Source organism: Bos javanicus, chromosome 23 (genome assembly GCF_032452875.1).
Source record: "Bos javanicus breed banteng chromosome 23, ARS-OSU_banteng_1.0, whole genome shotgun sequence".
Lineage (NCBI taxonomy): Eukaryota > Metazoa > Chordata > Mammalia > Artiodactyla > Bovidae > Bos > Bos javanicus.
In genome coordinates this window covers 5,088,648-5,107,516 of record NC_083890.1, presented here as the reverse complement: position 1 = coordinate 5,107,516, position 18,869 = coordinate 5,088,648, and the positions used below count along the sequence as shown (strand labels likewise).

General features: G+C 38.8%; 1 protein-coding gene across 1 annotated transcript in view; it reads left to right on the top strand.

Annotated features, from left to right (window-relative positions):
* Positions 1-1,664, top strand: part of GFRAL (GDNF family receptor alpha like) — a 67,093-nt gene extending 65,429 nt beyond the window's left edge. Inside the window, exons 7-8 of the mRNA XM_061399380.1 lie at positions 1,329-1,424; positions 1,553-1,664. Of these exons, the coding sequence (XP_061255364.1) occupies positions 1,329-1,424; positions 1,553-1,629 (173 nt within the window). The 3' untranslated portion in view covers positions 1,630-1,664. The remainder of the gene's footprint in view (positions 1-1,328; positions 1,425-1,552) is intronic.
* The last annotated feature ends 17,205 nt before the right edge of the window (positions 1,665-18,869 follow it).

Sequence of the window (18,869 nt, the reverse complement as noted above, 5' to 3'; positions counted from 1 at the left end):
TGGTTCCTGTGATTTCTACCAAGTATTCAGGGTGGACCTCACGCCTTGGCTCCAAGGAGCTGGCTCCTGACAGCATCAGTTCTGGTCAGAGTGAAGACTAGATGGGACTGTTGGTTAACATGCCTTCTCTCCTCTCCCACTCAGAGCCTGTTGTCATTGGATACAATACCCTGTTTACTTGATATACTCACTTCTGCAAAAAAAATCTATCCACTCAGACTTCTAGGTCTCAAAATGTGTGAAACATCTGTAACAGAAGATAGCAAACTCTCTCTCAAATGGAGGCTCTACCTCCGTTTCTGTTGTTTTCCTTTTCTTTCTTTCTTTTTAAGCCTTAAAATCCACCTGAACCATTATCATTAAAGAAATTAATTATTGGTATGTTTGACATATATGTTTGTGTCAACTTGAATCAAAACTAGGGGTGATTTCACTTCAAAGTTATCAACAAAATCCCCTAAACCAGAGCTCAGTTAAGTCCAAATGTCCAAAGCTTGCACCTTCTTGTCTTATGAGTTGTGAAGTGAGGGTGGAATACATTTAGGACAAAATGGACAAGAAGAAGAGGGCTACGGACGGGTCAAAAGGATCCCTGACTCTTTGTGACCCCATGGACTGTAGTCTGCCAGGTTCCTCTGCATGGGATTCTCCAGGCAAGAACACTGGAGTGGGTTGCTATGCCCTTCTCCAAAGGATCTTCCCAACCCAGGGATCGAACCCAAGTCTCCCACATTGCAGGCAGATTCTTTACCATCTGAGCCACCAGGAAAGCCTTTAAGTAAGGCAAACATATGTAAAGCCAATATAAAATGAAGTGGTTCAAAAAGGGAGACAGAATAGGGGAATGAGCAAAACCAGATATTGAAGTGTCTAGGTAGAGAGTTGAGCAGAGTGACTGGTTCAGGGACTGTCCTGAGGGTACTCTAAAAATTCATAAATACAGTGGGTCTTGGGGAAATGTGCACTCGAACAATCACTCTTGTAATGAAGGAATGTTTTTCAGTATCCCAATGTTCAGCCTTAAATTATTGTATTTTTTCCCTAGTCTATGTATAAGGTAAAATGAATTGTATTATAAAATGTAACCATTATTCTAGTAATATTTTTAAAGCAACTTCAATTATGCAGTTATTTGATTAAAGGTGAAAAAGGCTGTTAAAATTGAATAAAAGTGTTCTCCCTTTTACCCAAATCTATCATACCAATATTATATTAAAATAATGTTATTGAAATAAATTGTTGTCTTATAAAGCAAATTACAACCCACGGGATAAAAATAATGCATGACTTTGATATACTTTCACCTCATTTTCATTGTTTTCTTTCAGATTATCCGACCCTGTCTAAGGTGAAAGGCATTGCATTGCAAAAAGGAAAACATGCAAAGGAGATAACTCTCAGTGGATTTCATCCCTCCTTCAATGGTCAGTTAAAAATCCATCCTCTGGTGCTTGCTTCAGCAGCACATATAATAAAAATCCACCCTCTAAAATATCTTTAGTGTTCGTTCTCTCTAAAAATCCAGTACTTTAAAAACATCTTTTACTTCTAGGCGAAGTCATCTATGGTGTCGTGTGCGTGACGGCCACCTGCGGGATCCTTCTCCTGCTGATGGTCAAACTGAGGTAAGTGGATGCAGCTCAGAGAGGGAGGCTGTAAGGGCACCAACCCTGTGGGGCCACACGTCGGAATGGCAGAGCTCAGCAGGGCCGGGGAGCAGTGCTTCTCCCTTAAGACATGGGAATCCTGGGAGGGGTCAATGAGAACGTTACCCTGTCTGCATATGTAAGGGAAGTGGAATCACACTGACGATTCACGCTGCATTTTATAAACACATATGCATCGTTCTTCCAGTGAAATGGCTCTCAATCTTTTCCCCTGTTTTCCTACAAAATCCAAATTGAACTTTGCTGCATTCCTTACTCAGATCCCTTGCAGGATTAATCTGCTCACATAATGGACCTGTTGCCTATTTCACACACTTTATATTTACCTGAAGATATAGTCTTTAATTTCTTATAAGCTGAGTTTTATTCTTATTTTTGTACACAGTTATTAAGTGAGGTATGAAATGAGGCCTCATCAGGCATCTTTTTAAAAGAACTTATTCCTGTTGCCTGAGTTAATTTACTTTTTCCAAATCTTCTCTTTCTTGGCTGCCTTCACTGTGAATGTGAGACCTTAGGTTAAAGATATATCAATTGTAATGTCTAAATGTCTCTGGTTTAAACATTTTCCACTTATTTAACACTTACAAAGAGATATAAAGTGGTATTCAGTTGCTTATTTTTAATTAAAATAATAATAAAATAATTAATAAGCCATAATAAGTATTTTATATTTAAATATCAATGATGTTCACTTGCTTATTAATGATACCAATGTGTATGAAGTGAAAGTGAAAGTCACTCAGTCGTGTCCAACTCTTTGTGACCCCATGGACTATGCAGTCCATGGAATTCTTCATATATAAAAATATGTATATTTTTGTATAATTTGACTATCATAAATTTTAATGAAAAAATATATATTAAGTGTGTACATATGTATATGATATATACATTATATACATGCACCTAAAATATATTTATCAGTAAAATTAAGCCTGAGGGCAGCAGAGGCAGTAGAGGTTTATCTCGTGATTCTCAGAGAACAAGATTCAGTAAACTTGATGATGCTGGCACACCTATGGCTCCTCAGACTCCAAGGACTCCATGACCAGAGAGACCAAGCGCAAGACGGACTGGGGAGGTGTGTGGTGGTAGCAAGGGGTGGGGCACGTGACCAGTGTGTGCCCTATCTACAGGCACTCAAGCTTACTTATTTTTAAATGTAATCCCAGCTAAACATATTTCCCTATTGGATCCAACTCCTCTAACCATTTCATTTGATGCTGACTGATATCAATCCCAAACTGTTTTTCTTCAAGGCCTTAAAAGTTGTATTTGTATGAAAAGATATTCTTGGAGTTCCAAGATACAGTTTAAAGGCCAAAGTATTAGAGTCAATTTCAAGGGGGGAAATAGCATTTGGAATTTATTAAACTTTCCTTTGTTTGGTTTAGAATATTTGAAAGCATGGTTCAGTTACTGGGCTTGCCTAGATATTCCATCACAGATGACTGATGGAGAGAAGCATAAAAACCTTCCAGCTTAGCAAAATCCTTGTAGGTCCTCAATCTTTACTTTTTAGCCACGCACTTAAAGTATAAAGTTCACATCTGCCACCTGGGCCCAGGGATTTTTACAGATTACTCTTGTGTTTCAGGTAAATAAGGCCCATGACTATTCAAAATTTCCTATATATCAGCTATTGACTTCCCTTTTCTTACCCGCATAGAAAGGCATGTTCCTTCACTGGATGACAATGAGAGTGTTATAGGCAAAAATCTTGAGTTGACTGTAACATGTATTAAAAAACAAATTTCATACTATTATTACTTATATGATTAACAATATAATAATTATACTATATGATTAATATTATTAATAATAGAGCTTATTGTGTATTATATTATAATATTATAACTATGTTATATCATTATTTTATATCATATTTAGTTATAACTTTCTTTCCATGCAATTTAAAATTGATCCTTACATGGATCTGAAAGATCCGGACCCAGTGTTAAAAAAAGAGAAAAGTAAAAGCCATCATGGAAAGAAGGAATAAAATGAAACAGAAGCATCAGTAACCACAGTACCTATGAAACTCACACTGGAGATCAATAATGCTTTCTTCATGAAAGCGGGCTGCTTACCACTTACCTGATGGGCAAATCTAATCCATGTGAGCACTTGTTTGTATTCAGTAAAGATTTAAGGTTTTTGCAATTTGTTTTGTGTTATACAAAATCAAAACAGCTCTAAATCTTCAAAGAATTTTGCAATGAAGCCAATAACTAAAAATTTAAATATGTGAGAAAAAAGACTCTCTTTATTTTGTTTTTGAAAATGATTTCTTGGAGAACATAGTTAAATGCATGACACTTAGACCTTAGAATATTCTATTTTTTTAAAACTTCACTTTCAAAAATTTTATTATCTTCCTTTTCAGAACCAAAAATATAAGCACAGACACATTTGTAAAATCCTTAAAATGGCATATTGTTGACTTTTGTTTTTGTATAGAACCTTCAGAATATTGAATCAAAACAAGAGATCCTTCATGAACCCAAATACCTGGCACACTCATGATTCATTAAGAGTCGCGGATCATTAACAATCACTTTTGTTAAAGCAAGTCAACAGAATATCCTTTCCATCATCAAAGAAATTGTTAGGGTGGATTTAATGATCCTGGATCATCAAATATGTTCATGTAGGTATAATAATTGGTATGATGTTAGATTTATTTTTTCTTAAGAAAATATTCAAGTATAAATTTACAGTCATATCTATTGTGACAGTAGCATAGAATTAAAGAATTATCCTTGAAGCCAACAAAAAATTGTTATTCTAAATTACAGTCTGCATGATTTGTTTAATAGTAAATTTGAGTCCATATAAGAGTAATTGGTTGTGTATCATAATGTAACACTTTATAGTTACAGGTTTTTTTCTGATCAATTTTATAAATGCCTATTAACTTGCCAAAAGGAAAAATGCTAACAAAAAATTCCATATATTTGTTATTTGTATATTCATTTCCAAATCATCAACCAAATCATTAGCATTGACTTTAAGTTTCTAAGTATGCGTGATTGGATGATTTGTTGTAAAAATCAGAAGTTATATTTTTGGATTTTTTAATTTGAATATTTTTGAACTTTTTAACTTGATGTCTTTGTGTCATGTTGAAAAAGATATAAAGCAACCACACTCACTGAAAAAAATCAATGTGCATTTCAATGATATATTTCATTTGTAAATTTAATTTTTTCTATGCTAATTTTTACTGAGCTTCTGCAATATAAAGTAACATGATAATTGTTAATTTCTGTAGTGTTACTATATTGCTATTTTAGGCCTGACTTGACATCTGAATATAATTATGAACAGAAAATTGTGGAAAAGATGTTTGTTAAGTTTTTGATACATATATGCTATTCAACTGTCTACAATCACATTGTTACTCATTGCTAAGAAAAAACATAAGCTTGTTTTATCTGTAGTGACACAGAGGTTCAAATATTCAACAACAGGGACATATATTTAGTGATACATTTACAATTAAAAGTCAAACATTTTCTACCTGCTTGGTAGCATATCTATTGCTGTTCACTATGCTTCAGGTCAAATTGTCTGCTTGCTGCTGCTGCTGCTGCTAAGTCGCTTCAGTCGTGTCCGACTCTGTGCGATCCCATAGACGGAAGCCCACCAGGCTCCCCTGTCCCTGGGATTCTCCAGGCAAGAACTCTGGAGTGGGTTGCCATTTCCTTCTCCAATGCATGAAAGTGAAAAGTGAAAGTGAAGTCGCTCAGTCATGTCCGACTCTGTGTGACCCCAAGGACTGTAGCCTACCAGGCTCCTCTGTCCATGGGATTTTCCAAGCAAGAGTACTGGAGTGGGGTGCCATTGCCTTCTCTGTCAAATTGTCTACATTCAATTAAATCTGAAATTAACATTTGGCTGTGTTTAGCTGGTTTTTAGCTAGAAAAGCCAGCCTTTATCTTTTCAAACAGGGAAGAATAATATTCAGTGAGTCACAAAACTCCTTCAAAGAGCTCTCCATATTCCAGAGGCTGTTCACTCTCTTAGTTACATAAGAGAAGGTAAATAGTACTTTCCATCTCCCAGTCACTGCCATTTAATGCAGGCTTGCTAAAGCCTGAGAAACAGACTGTTCTCTAGAAAACAGAGGGAACAAATCAAGTTGTTTTTAGAAATATGTTTGTGTTGAATAGAGAAGAGTGGGGGATAGAGTGTGAAATAATAACTGAGGGTTAAAAAGATTAAGCAATTTCTTGTAGTCTCACAGTGGTCAACAAAAAAATTAGTAATTGAACACCAATAGAGCAGATTTCAGAATCTTTCATCTTAAATCCTAAGCTCAACTGCCAGGCTCTCATCCCAGCTGCCATTATGCCATTTTTGCACATAAACAACCAGGAAATAGCTGTTTCAAACAATCTTCTCTGAAGTACTGCATTTATCAATTTACATTACTTGTCTAGTAATTAGATGCTTTTACCTGTAATAAATCCCATGGACAGAAGAGCCTGGCAGGCTGTGGTCCATATGGTCACAAAGAGTCTGACATGACTGGAGTGACTCAACACACACAGACACCTGTAATAAAATGCCTTAAGCAAATAGAACATCTCAAGCATCAGTTGATTTCACCATTTAGTGACAACTTCTGGGATTCAAATTTTTCTTTTCCACTATTTTCATAGTCAATGAATGACTGGCACAAATCAAGCTTCATAAGAAGATATGGACATCAGTTCAGTTCAGTCTCTCAGTAGTGTCCGACTCTGCAATCCCATGGACTGCAGCACACCAAGCCTCCCTGTCCATCACCAACTCCCTGAGTTTACTCAAACTCATGTCCATTGAGTCAGTGATGCCATCTAACCATCTTATCCTCTGTCGTCCCCTTCTCCTCCCACCTTCAATCTCTCCCAACATCAGGGTCTTTTCAAATGAGTCACTTCTTCCCATCAGGTGACCAAAGTATTGGAGTTTCAGCTTCAGCATCAGTCATTCCAATGAATATTCAGGATTGATTTCCTTTAGGATTAACTGGTTTGATCTCCTTGCAGTCCAAGGGACTCTCAAGAGTCTTCTCCAACAACACAGTTCAAAAGCATCAGTTCTTTCGTGCTCAACTTTCTTTATAGTCCAACTCTCACATCCATACATGACTAGTGGAAAAAAATCATAGCTTTGACTAAATGGACCTTTGTTGGCAAAGCAATGTCTCTGCTTTTTAATATGCTGTCTGGGTTGGTCATAGCTTTTCTTCCAAGGAGCAAGCATCTTTTAATTTCATAGCTGCAGTCACCATATGCAGTGAATTGGGAGCCAAAAAAAATTAAAATCTTTCAGTGTTTCCATTGTTTCCCCATCTATTTGGCATGTAGTGATAGGACCGGATGCCATGATCTTAGTTTTCTGATGGTTGAGTTTTAAGTCAACCTTTTCACTATCTCCTTTGACTTTCATCACAAGGCTCTTTAGTTCTTCTTTACTTTCTGCCAAGGGTGGTGTCATCTGTATATCTAAAGTTATTGATATTTCTCTCAGCAATCTTGATTCCAGCTTGTGCTTCATCTAGCCTGGTATTTTGCATTGTGTACTCTGCATATAAGTTAAATAAGCAAGGTGACGATACACAGCCTTGTCTTACTCCTTTCCCGATTTGGAACCAGTCTGTTCTTCCATGTCCAGTTGTAACTGTTGCTTCTTGATCTGCATACAGGTTTCTCAGGAGGCAGGTCAGGTATCTGGTATTCCCATCTCTTTAGGAATATTACACAGTTTAGTGTGATCCACACAGCCAAAGGCTTTGGTGTAGTCAATAGAGCAGAAGTAGATGTTTTTCTGGAACTCTCTTGCTTTTTTGATGATCCCATGGATGTTGGCAATTTGATCTCTGGTTCCTCTGCCTTTTCTAAATCCATCTTGAACATCTGGAATTTCACGATTCACATACTGTTGATACCGGGCTTGGAGAATTTTGAGCATTACTTTACTAGTGTGTGAGATAAGTGCTATTGTGTGGTAGTTTGAACATTCTTTGGCACTTACTTTCTTTGGGACTGGAATGAAAACTGACTTTTTCCAGTCCTGTGGCCACTGCTGAGTTTTCCAAATTTGCTGGCATATTGAATGAGGCACTTTCACAGCATCATCTTTTAGGATTTGAAATAGCTCAACTGGAATTCCATCACCTCCACTAGTTTTGTTCCTATGGTGCACTTGAATTCACAGTCTCGGATATCTGACTCTAGGTGAGCTATCATACTATCACGGTTATGTGGTCATGAAGATCTTTTTTGTATAGTTCTGTGTATTCTTGCCACCTCTTCTTAATATCTTCTGCTTCTATTAGATCCATACCATTTCTGCCCTTTATTGTTGCCATCTTTGCATGACATGTTTCCTTGGTATCTCTAATTTTCTTGAAGAGATCTCTATTTTTTCCCTCTATTTCTTTGCGTTGATCACTGGGGAAGGCTTTCTTATATCTCCTTGCTATTCTTTGGAACTCTGTGTTCAAATGGGTATATCTTTCCTTTTAATGTTACCTTTCACTTCTCTTATTTTCATAGTTGTTTGCAAGGCCTTCTCAGACAACCATTTTGCCTTTTTGCATTTCTTTTTCTTGCAGATGGTCTTGATCACTGCTGCTTGTACAATTTCACAAACCTCTGTCCATAGTTCTTTAGGCACTGTTTATCAGATCTAATCCCTTGAATCTATTTGTCACTTCCACTGTATAATTGTAAGAGATTTGATTTAGGTCATATCTGAATGGTGTAGTGGTTTTCCTTTCTTTCTTCAATTTAATTCTGAATTAGGCAAAAAAAGAGTTCATTGTCTGAGCCACAGTCAGCTCCCTGTCTTGTTTCTGCTGACTGTATAGAGCTTCTCCATCTTTGGCTGCAAAGAATGTAATCAATATGATTTTGGTATTGACCATCTGGTGATATCCATGTGTAGAGTCATCTCTTGTGTTGTTGGAAGAGGGTGTTTATTATGACCAGCGTGTTCTCTTGGAAAAACTCTGTTAGTCTTTGACATGCTTCATTTTGTACTCCAAGGCCAAATTTGCCTTTTACTCAAGGTATCTCTTGACTTCCTACTTTTGCATTCCAGTCCCCTATAATGAAAAGGACATCTTTTTTTGGGTGTTAGTTCTAGAAGGTCTTGTAGGTCTTCATAGAACTATTCAACTTTAGCCTCTTCAGCATTACTGGTCGGGGCATAGACTTGGATTACTGTGATATTGAATGGTTTGCCTCGGAAAAAAAACAGAGATCATTTTGTCATTTTTGAGATTGCACCCAAGTACTGCATTTTGGACTCTTTTGTTGACTATGATGGCTACTCCATTTCTTCTAAGGGATTCTTGCCTACAGTAGTAAATATAATGGTCATCTGAGTTAAATTCACCCATTCCAGTCCATTTTAGTTCACTGATTTCTAATATGTTGATGTTCACTCTTGCCATCTCCTGTTTGACCACTTCCAATTTGCCTTGATTCATGGACCTAACATTCCAGGTTCCTATGCAATATTGCTCTTTACAGCATCGGACCTTACTTCCATCACTGGTCACATCCACCACTGGGTGTTGTTTTTCCTTTGGCTCTATCTCTTCATTCTTTCTGGAGTTATTTCTCCACTGATCTCCAGTAGCATATTGGGCACCTACTGACCTGGGGAGTTCATCTTTCATTGTGATATCTTTTTGCCTTCTCACACTGTTCATGGGGTTCTCAAGGCAAGAATACAGAGGTGGTTTGCCATTCCCTTCTCCAGTGGGCCACGTTTTGTCAGAATTCTCCACCATGACCCATCTGTCTTGGGTAGCCCTACTTGTCATGGCTCATAGTTTTATTGAGTTAGACAAGGCTGTGGTCTATGTGATCAGATTCGTTAGTTTTCTGTGATTGTGGTTTTCGTTCTGTCTGCCCACTGATGGATAAGCATAAGAGTCTTATGGAAGCTTCCTGATGGGAGAGACTGATTGAGGGGGAAACTTATATGGACATACAGGAATTTAAATTGCCAGAATTGACTTAGTCTAATAAGAACTGACCCCAAATCATCCGAGGAAAGGATGAATTCCCATGTAAAATCAGAGTTATATTTAGCAAGGATGAAGAGGATAGGAAGCTTGGGTAGGAAGCCAACAGTTTCACTTTTATTTGTTTTTAATTGGAAGATAATTGCTTTGCAATGTTGTGTTGGATCTGCCATATAACAATGGGGATAAGCGACAAGTACACTTATATCCCCTCCCTCGTGAACCTCCAACTACCTTCTTTATAAATAAATGATGCCTGTCAAGAATGGCAATGAAACATGTAAAATATCATGTAGGAAACGAGTTGCCAGTCCAGGTTCGATGCATGATGCTGGATGCTTGGGGCTGGTGCACTGGGACGGCCCAGAGGGATGGTATGGGGAGGGAGGAGGGAGGAGGGTTCGGGATGGGGAACACATGTATACCTGTGGTGGATTCATTTTGATATTTGGCAAAACTAATACAATTATGTAAAGTTTAAAAATAAAATAAAATTGGAAGAAAAAAAATAAAAAAAAAATAAAAGATGGAAAAAAAAAAAAAAGACATCAAAAAAAATAAACCGTATCAGTCTAGGCTTAAATTCTATATTTTATGAGGCTCTTTGGAACTAAAGAGCACAGACTTAAAATAGTGTTTCTCAGTGTGTCGAAGGGTTCAAGTTCTATCAATTCAGAATTTTTTTTCTATTTATTCATGGACACATTTCATATGATAGAAAACGATATTGGTTTTTTCGTGTAGGCAAGAACTTTGCATCTCCAGTAAAACTTTTTCCAGAAATGTAGAGATCATCCATTTACTGGAGAGGAAATTTCTGAAGGCTGTGCTTCTGAAAATGAAGAATCCAGTGAATGATGAGGGAAACATGACCGCCTGTGTTTCTCCTGGGAGGTGCTCATCGGAGGACTCATCTATGTATCAGGAACTTCTGCTTCCACAGCACTAGACTGGTTAAATAAATGTCTCCCAGATACTAATATCATGTTCCCAAATATTAATAAAATAAAATATCAGAGGTCCCTGATGCCAAACACGTGCACCATCGGGACCGAAGGATCATGCTTAAAAGGTAAAGGTGAGATACAACCTATGAAGGAAATGCTGGGAAACAAAATTTCCAGAAAGAGGAAATTCAAAAAGAGTAGATGTCTGTTAGGAACAAGCTTCAGACATACCTATCCTTTTCAGATCATGTCATCAAAATTAGTGTGCAAATAATAAGCATTAGACTAAAAGAATAGAATTTAAAGATATGTAATAGGAAAACAGAATTTGTTAATGCTGTAATATCTCAATAGTAGAGATCTTCCTCTATTTGAAGATCAGTTTTGAGGGATGTGGAAGAGCAAAATGGTTGATGGACACATAAAGGTTTCTTTAGCATTTCCATGTTTGTTCTGAGCATTGATAGAATGTGGAGGGGGTACAGAAGAGGGGAGTGAGAATAAGGAGTGAGCAGAGCTCAGCACTGTAGGCAGAAATATTGAAATGCACGGGATAGTTCATTGTAAGAATTATAAGGTATATTCCACCCATAATGGTAGTTCTTATTTAAAGCAAACAACTAGATAATAAAGACAAGGAAATATCATTTTACACATTCATCTGCTTGTCTTACACATACTGTAAATTTCCTTCATCACAGTTACTAATCCTTGTCCATCTTTTCTTCCTCCTCTCCTGCTGTCCTTTTTTCCCTCTAATTTTTAAAGTCTTATAAAGGCTAGGAACAAGTTTAGGAAGGAGAACTCAGCCGCAGAATACCGTGAAAGGCCTAAGAAATAGGCACTGCCCATAAAAACACTTAGATCCACTCTTTTAGTCATTTATGCACTTCAAATGAAATAACTTACAAAGTAAAATAAATGCATTGCTTATCTCATAAGGTGATATCCCCTCACACCTGTTAGAATGGCCATCATCAAAAAGACAAGAAATTAGTGTTGGGAAGGATATGGAAAAATGGGAATCGTTGTGCACCATTGGTGGGAATACAAATTGAGCCACTATGGAAAACAGTGGTTCCTCAAAAACAACAAAAAAAATAGAACTATCATATGACCCAGGAATTCCATTTCTGAGTGTATACCCAAAGGATATGAAACCAGCATCTTGAAAATATATCTGTACCCCCATGTTGATTACAGCATTACCCACAGTAGCCAAGACATGGAAGCAGGCCTAGTGCCCACCTATGGATGGTGGACAAAGAAGATACGCACACGCAGGAATATTATTAAGCCATAAGAAAAGGAGAATCGTGTCATTTGCAACAACATGGATGGAACTTGAGGTCATTCTGCTAACTGAAACATCAGACAAAGAAAAACTCTGTATGTTCTCACAGTTATGTGGAATCTGAAAAACAGCTGAACTCACTGAAACAGAGAATAGAGTGGTGGTTTCCAGGGGCTAGAATCTGGAGGAAATGAAGAGGTGCTGGTCAAAGGGACACAGTTCTAGTTATGAGATTAATATATTCCAGGCACATAGTTAACAACGTTATATTTTATACTTGGAACTTCATAGGAGAGTAGATGAAAAGAAATGTTAATTATCGGAGGTAACAAAAGTGCTAACTAACCATGCTGTGGCAACCATTTCTCAGTATATAATTGTATCGAATCATAATCATCATCAAACCTCCTAAATTTACCCAATGTTTTATGTCAGTTATACCTCAATAAAGCTAGGGGAAAGTAATTAATCTTGATTTCCAATCATATCCAAACATAGATTCCACAGGTTTGAATCTTTGAATCATTCAGTATGAAAGAAGGGAAAGTAGAGAGAACTCCTGGCAAATAATTTATATTTTTATATAAATATTCAGAAAATTAGTAAGAATATCTGGAAACTGGTTATGGGTCTACCAAATCTATGGACTAAGCATTAAGCCGTGAGAGCATCATTAGTGTGTGTGTCTGATATAATGCATGTAATCCTTGTTTACACAGGCAGCACTTGGAGAAGCTGGCTTTTACCCCTTGCATATCAGCTTATCCACCTTCCTTGAGTGACAGGGAGGCAAATATATACAAAGAATAAAAAAATTTTAAATAATATTTTAGGGGTGGAAGAAAACAAATAGTCCCCTTTATCTGTAAGGATACTGTTGTATAAGAGAACATTTTCATCTTCTGTTGCCCTGAGTATGTTGCTTGGGGATATTCTTTATTATTAAGACTCTAAATTCATGATAGTGGCAGCTCTAATCTTTTAATTGATAACTGACTTCACATAGGAGCATATGAAACAGTTGTAATCTAAACAACTTACAAAACGGTAAAGGATCCAAGCGTTATATTGTTGCCTTACAACATATATGTACACGTATGTAAAGTGAAAGTTGCTCAGTCATGTCCGACTCTTTGCCACCCCTTGGAATTCTCCAGGCCAGAATACTGGAGGGGGTAGCTGTTCCCATCTCCAGAGGAATTTCCTAACCCAGGGATCGAACCCAGGTCTATCCTCATTGCAGGCAGATTCGTTACCAGCTGAGCCACAAGGGAAGCCCAAGAATACTGGAGTGGGGTGAGTAGCCTATCCCTTCTCTGGCAGATCTCCCCAACCCAGGAATAGAACCAGGGTCTCCCGCATTGCAGACAAATTCTTTACCAACTGAGCTATCAGGGAAGCCCTGATACACACTTGATACATACCTGATACATATCAGTGCAGTCGCTTAGTCATGTCCGACTCTTTGCAACTCCATGAACTGCAATACGCCAGGCCTCCCTGTCCATCACCAACTCCTGGATTTTACCCAAACCCATGTCCATTGAGTCAGTGATGCCATCCAACCATCTCATCCTCTGTCATCCCCTTCTCCTCCTGCCCTCAATCTTTCCCAGCATCAGGGTCTTTGCAAATGAGTCAGTTATTCACATCAGGTGGCCAAAGTATTGGAGTTTCAGCTTCAGCATCAGTCCTTCCAATGAACACCCAGAACTGATCTCCTTCAGAATGGACTGGTTGGATCTCCTTGCAGTCCAAGGGACTCTCAAGAGTCTTCTCCAACGTCACAGTTCAAAAGCATCAATTCTTTGGCGCTTGGCTTTCTTTATAGTCCAACTCTCACATCCATACATGACTACTGGAAAAACCATAGCCTTGACTAGATGGACCTTTGTTGACAAAGTAATGTCTCTTCTTTTTAATATGCTGACTAGGTTGGTCATAAGTTTCCTTCCAAGGAGTAAACATCTTTTAATACATATCAGGGCTTCCCTAATATCAGGAAACATGTATGTAAAAGTAATGGATATTTATATTTGTCTGGTCTGCTTTCAGAAGCTTTCAGAAGCTTCTGTTCCCTCCCAGGATGGGAAACATCTTTCCAAGAAAGAAACCAAAATACTTATTCAGATGAACTTGGTCCTCTTGGAAAACAATATTTTAACTTTGAATTCCCAATTGGAGGACATCTCACCTGTCTCTCTCCTCTTCCTTCCCAGGAGGGTAAATTTATGAATGGAGAGCACTCTGAGGCATGTTAAGTGCTGCCTTCTGTGCTTTCTCTGGTCTCCGCTGTGAGGCGCTGTTCTGTCTGGTCTCTGGTACTTTGCGGAGTCTGCAAGGATGATGGGTCCACACTGCTACTTCGGGCACCCTGGTTCCTTGTCAAGGCTTCCAGTTTTAGAGGCTCCCATATATGGTGGTTTTCTTCCTCTAAAGCTGGGCCTCGTCTCGCTCCCTAGAGAGGATCTCCACACCCCAGCCTTCCTCTGGAGAGCCAAAGGGCCAGCCACTCTCTCTGCACACGGCTGTATTATGTGCTATTTTGTTGAAGGGAACATCAAATCCCTCCTTCAGTCATAGCTCCTGTCCCGCGGGAGTTACAGTGCCATAACATTTTGGTAATATGATTAATGCACAGCTTTGTTGACAGGAAAGAAGTGAGGCCTCTTATACTGGGATTTCCCCCAAACTTATATGGGTGTAAGTACTGTTCCTCATTTTTGTCCTGGTCCCAAACCCCCAGGGAAATCCATTATAGATGCTGTGGCGTGGTGACTGAGCGGGGGGAGGGGAGTGGTCAAGAAGCAGACAGGACAAGATGCCAAAACTGAAACTCCTGTCGCTACCTTTTTCTTCCCTCCATCTCTCCAAGGTCACCATCTAAAGTAGACTTTTCTCCCCCCATAGCCTCCATTTCTTTTCCACTATAACTTTTAATGCAGCTTTATGACTCAGATCTGCCAGAATTAGATCATGATAACACAAGGACATTTGTAACATTTAGAAAACACTACTCTCTTCACAAACTCTGGCTTTCAATGTCATTATTCCTTAAAGTGCTTGAAAAGGCTAGACTTTAAGCTCCAGCTGAACAATGACTCCTTTGTTCTAAGGCTCTACCCAGTTTTTTACAGGAGTAATGGATACTTGTTGCTTGGCTTTGGAGCTGTAGAGAACCACGATTCAAGGAAAATAAAAAAAAAGTGATGACTTAAGATATTCCGCTATGTTCCTGTTACAGATATACAATTCAACTAAAACCAGAATTATTAGAGAGGAAACCAGGACAAGGGAAATGGGAGGAAAAGAAATGAGGTGATGAGAAGAAATGAGAAGAGAAAAGAAAAAAAAAAAGCAACAACAAATGCCAGCGGATTTGACAGACTGGCCTTGTTTCCCTCTCATCCCAGTTTTCTGAATTATCTCCCCTTTTGCAGACAGAAGACCAAAGAGTGCATGGTAAGCAGAGAGAACCCTGGATATAAAACTACTCGAGAGACAGTGTTTGCAGACTGATTCAGATTAGGGCTTTGGAGGTTGTAGCTGCTTCACTATAATTTTATAGGTCATTATAGTTATCTTCGTCAGAAGTCCATCAGAGAAGACCCCAGCAGTTTCCCCATACTGGATTTAATTTGTTGATCAAATGTAATCCTTTTTGTTAAAATCCATGAAGCATATTTGAGATTTCTGACTAGAAATGACTAGAAATCAATTGATTCCACTGAGGAACTGATGTATGTTTATATAACGGACACTGAAACCAGTATCTAAATATATTTGTCTTTTTGATACAGCTGCTAGAAAGTCAGAGTTTCCTTTGCACCTAACAATTAGAAAGTTTCCCTCTGTACAGACTCCTATTATATTTTTATTTTCTAGTGTACATTTGAATTTGCCTCGTTATCTATCTTATTTGTAATCCTACTCCATGTAATAAGTGTCACAAACAGGATAGGCTGGGTTATCCTATAGTAACAAGTAATCAGGATATGTCAGTGGATTATAATGACAAAGGTTTATTTCTTGCTCACACTAAAAGCTCATTACTATGAGCTGTCAAGAAGCTCTGAATTTGTTCTGTTGACTTCACAGAGAGATTTAGGCTGACACAGCCACTTTTCTCTGAACTATTACCAGAGGTGAATTAGAGATTATGACAAAGTACATGTTGGATCTTAAACCTCCATCTAGGATGTGCGTGCACGCATGCTCAGTTATGTCCAACTCTCATGCGACCCTTATGGACTGTAGCTGGCCAGGCTCCTCTGTCCATGGGATTCTCCAGGCTAGAGTTCTGGAGTAGGTTGCCATGCCCTCCTCCAGGGGATCTTCCTGACCCAGACATTGAACCTGGGTCTCTTGCATTGCAAGCAGGTTCTTTACCACTGAGCCACAGCCCATAAAAAGCCTGTAAGGAGCTAATTGATCAATATTATCACCCTGCTGTTAAGAAAATCCAATTTAATGGTAACACAGTTTCCTCCAACTTTGGGGAACCAAAAGCGAACTGGTCAAAGTAGTTGCAGATGAGCTAACAGTCTTCTGACATTGGTAGCTAATTAGCCTGCAGCCTGGGAGCAGTTATCAATAGGTGTTCAGAAAACCAATAAAATGAGGGGTCAACTGGGGTAGCTGAAAATGGTCCAACCAGATTCTCAAAATATAAAAATTATGTACCCAAAGATAAGTTATATGTATGAAAACCAAAGGGAGAATCAAGGTGAAACCTGTTCATTATCTTTGTATTTTTTGAGATGTCATCTTTCATATATGGAATAAAACCTAGCACTATGATAATTAGATTAAATCATGGGCCTCCTAATGAACAAAGAACTAACTACTGTGCTTTCACACCTTAAAACCCTTCTTGGTTTGTTGAATGGGTAGCCTTATGGTTTTCTGGAAGCCATTTCTTTTTGCATACAAAATTATTCTTGCTTTCCCATTGTAACTCTCCACTATGATTTCTTCTTTTAAAAAATTTTTATTTTATATTGGAGTACAGCCGATTAACAATGTTGTGATATTTTCAGATAGATAGCAAAGGAACTTGATCATGTATATACATGTAGCCATTCTCCTCCAAACTCCTCTCCCATCCAGGCTTCCACATAACTTTGAGCAGAGTTCCCTGTGCTATAAAGTAAAAAGTGCTAGTTGCTCAGTTATGTCCAACTCTTTGCGACCCCATCGACTGTAGCACACCAGGCGCCTCTCTTCTTGGAGTTCTGCAGGCAAGAATACTGGAATGGGTTGCCATTCCCTTCTCCAGGGGATCTTCCCAACCCAGGGATCAAACCCTGGTCTCCTTCAGTGCAGGCAGCGTCTTTACTGTTGGAGCCACCAGGGAAGCCCATGCTATACAGTAGGAGCTTGTTGATCATCCATCTTAAATACAGCAGTGTGTACATGTCCATCGCAGACTCTAACTATCCCTTGCCCCCTGGTAATAACCATAAATTCATTCGCTTAAGTATGTGATTCTGTTTTGTAAATAAGTTCATTTGTATCCACTGTGATTTCTTATGACCTCTTGAGAGTATATGAAGGCATTATTAATTCAAGAAATATTGAGAGTATTTTACACCAGTTCTTGCAGTGGACTTGGATGTGACAGCCAAGGGCTGAAAGTCAAGTGGGGTGATTTAGACTAAATAATAATGAACATCAGTCACGGCAGCATTAAAACATTTTGGCAGCATATCCCTTTATCTCTCTTCATATAGTATCCTCAATTCAGCAGGAAAACAACATGCAGATGTATTTACTTCAACTTTACTATCAACTGACTGGCTGTATCTCCCCAGGAGGCATATGCTGGAACCCGAACCCCCAGTGTGGTGGTATTTGGGGGAGTGCCTTTGGGAGGTAGTATGGGTCACGAGAGTAGACTCCTTATGTGTGGCTGCTGCTGCTAAGTCGCTTCAGTCGTGTCTGACTCTGTGCGACCCCATAGACGGCAGCCCACCAGGCTCCCCCATCCCTGGGATTCTCCAGGCAAGAACACTGGAGTGGGGTGCCATTTCCTTCTCCAATGCGTGAAAGTGAAAAGTGAAAGTGAAGTCGCTCAGTCATGCCTGACTCTTAGCGACCCCATGGACTGCAGCCCACCAGGGTCCTCCATCCATGGGATTTTCCAGGCAAGAGTACTGGAGTGGGGTGGTATCACCTTCTCCTATGTATGGTTAGTATCCTTATAAAAGAGACCCAAGGGATCCCTAGCTAGGACTTTTGTGTTGGAGAAGACTCTTGAGAGTCCCTTGGACTGCAAGGAGATCAAACCAGTCCATCCTAAAGGATATCAACCATGAATATTCCTTGGAAGGACTGATGCTGAAGCTGAAGTTCCAATACTCTGGCCACCTGATATGAAGAGCTGATTCACTGGAAAAGACTCTGATGCTGGGGAAGATTGAGGGCAAGAGGAGAAGGGGACAGAGGATTATGGTTAGATGACATCACTGACTCAATGGACATGAATTTGAACAGATTCAGGGAGATGGTGAAGGACAGGGAAGCCTGGAGTGATGCAGTTCATGCAGTTCTCAGACAGTCGGACACAACTTGGCAACTGAACAATGGGAGGACAGGCAAGAAGCCTGGGGACTCTCACCAGAATCCAAATGCACCAGCACTCACATCTAACACTTTCAGCCTCCAGACCTGTGAGAAATAAATTTCTGTTCTTTATACAACACTTAGTCTATAGTACTTTGTTATCAGCTTCCCAAACTAAGATCTTTATAATTAAGTCATAGTATATAATAGAATGTAGGCATTTGGAGTCTTGATGATATCTGTTCATGCCCAGGCAATTATATAGGGGGGATTTGGAAATATTTTCTATCAGAATTAAAAACCCATATCTTAAATCTGACTATTTTTGAAGGCTTAAAATATAAACAAATTTCCTCATGAAATTT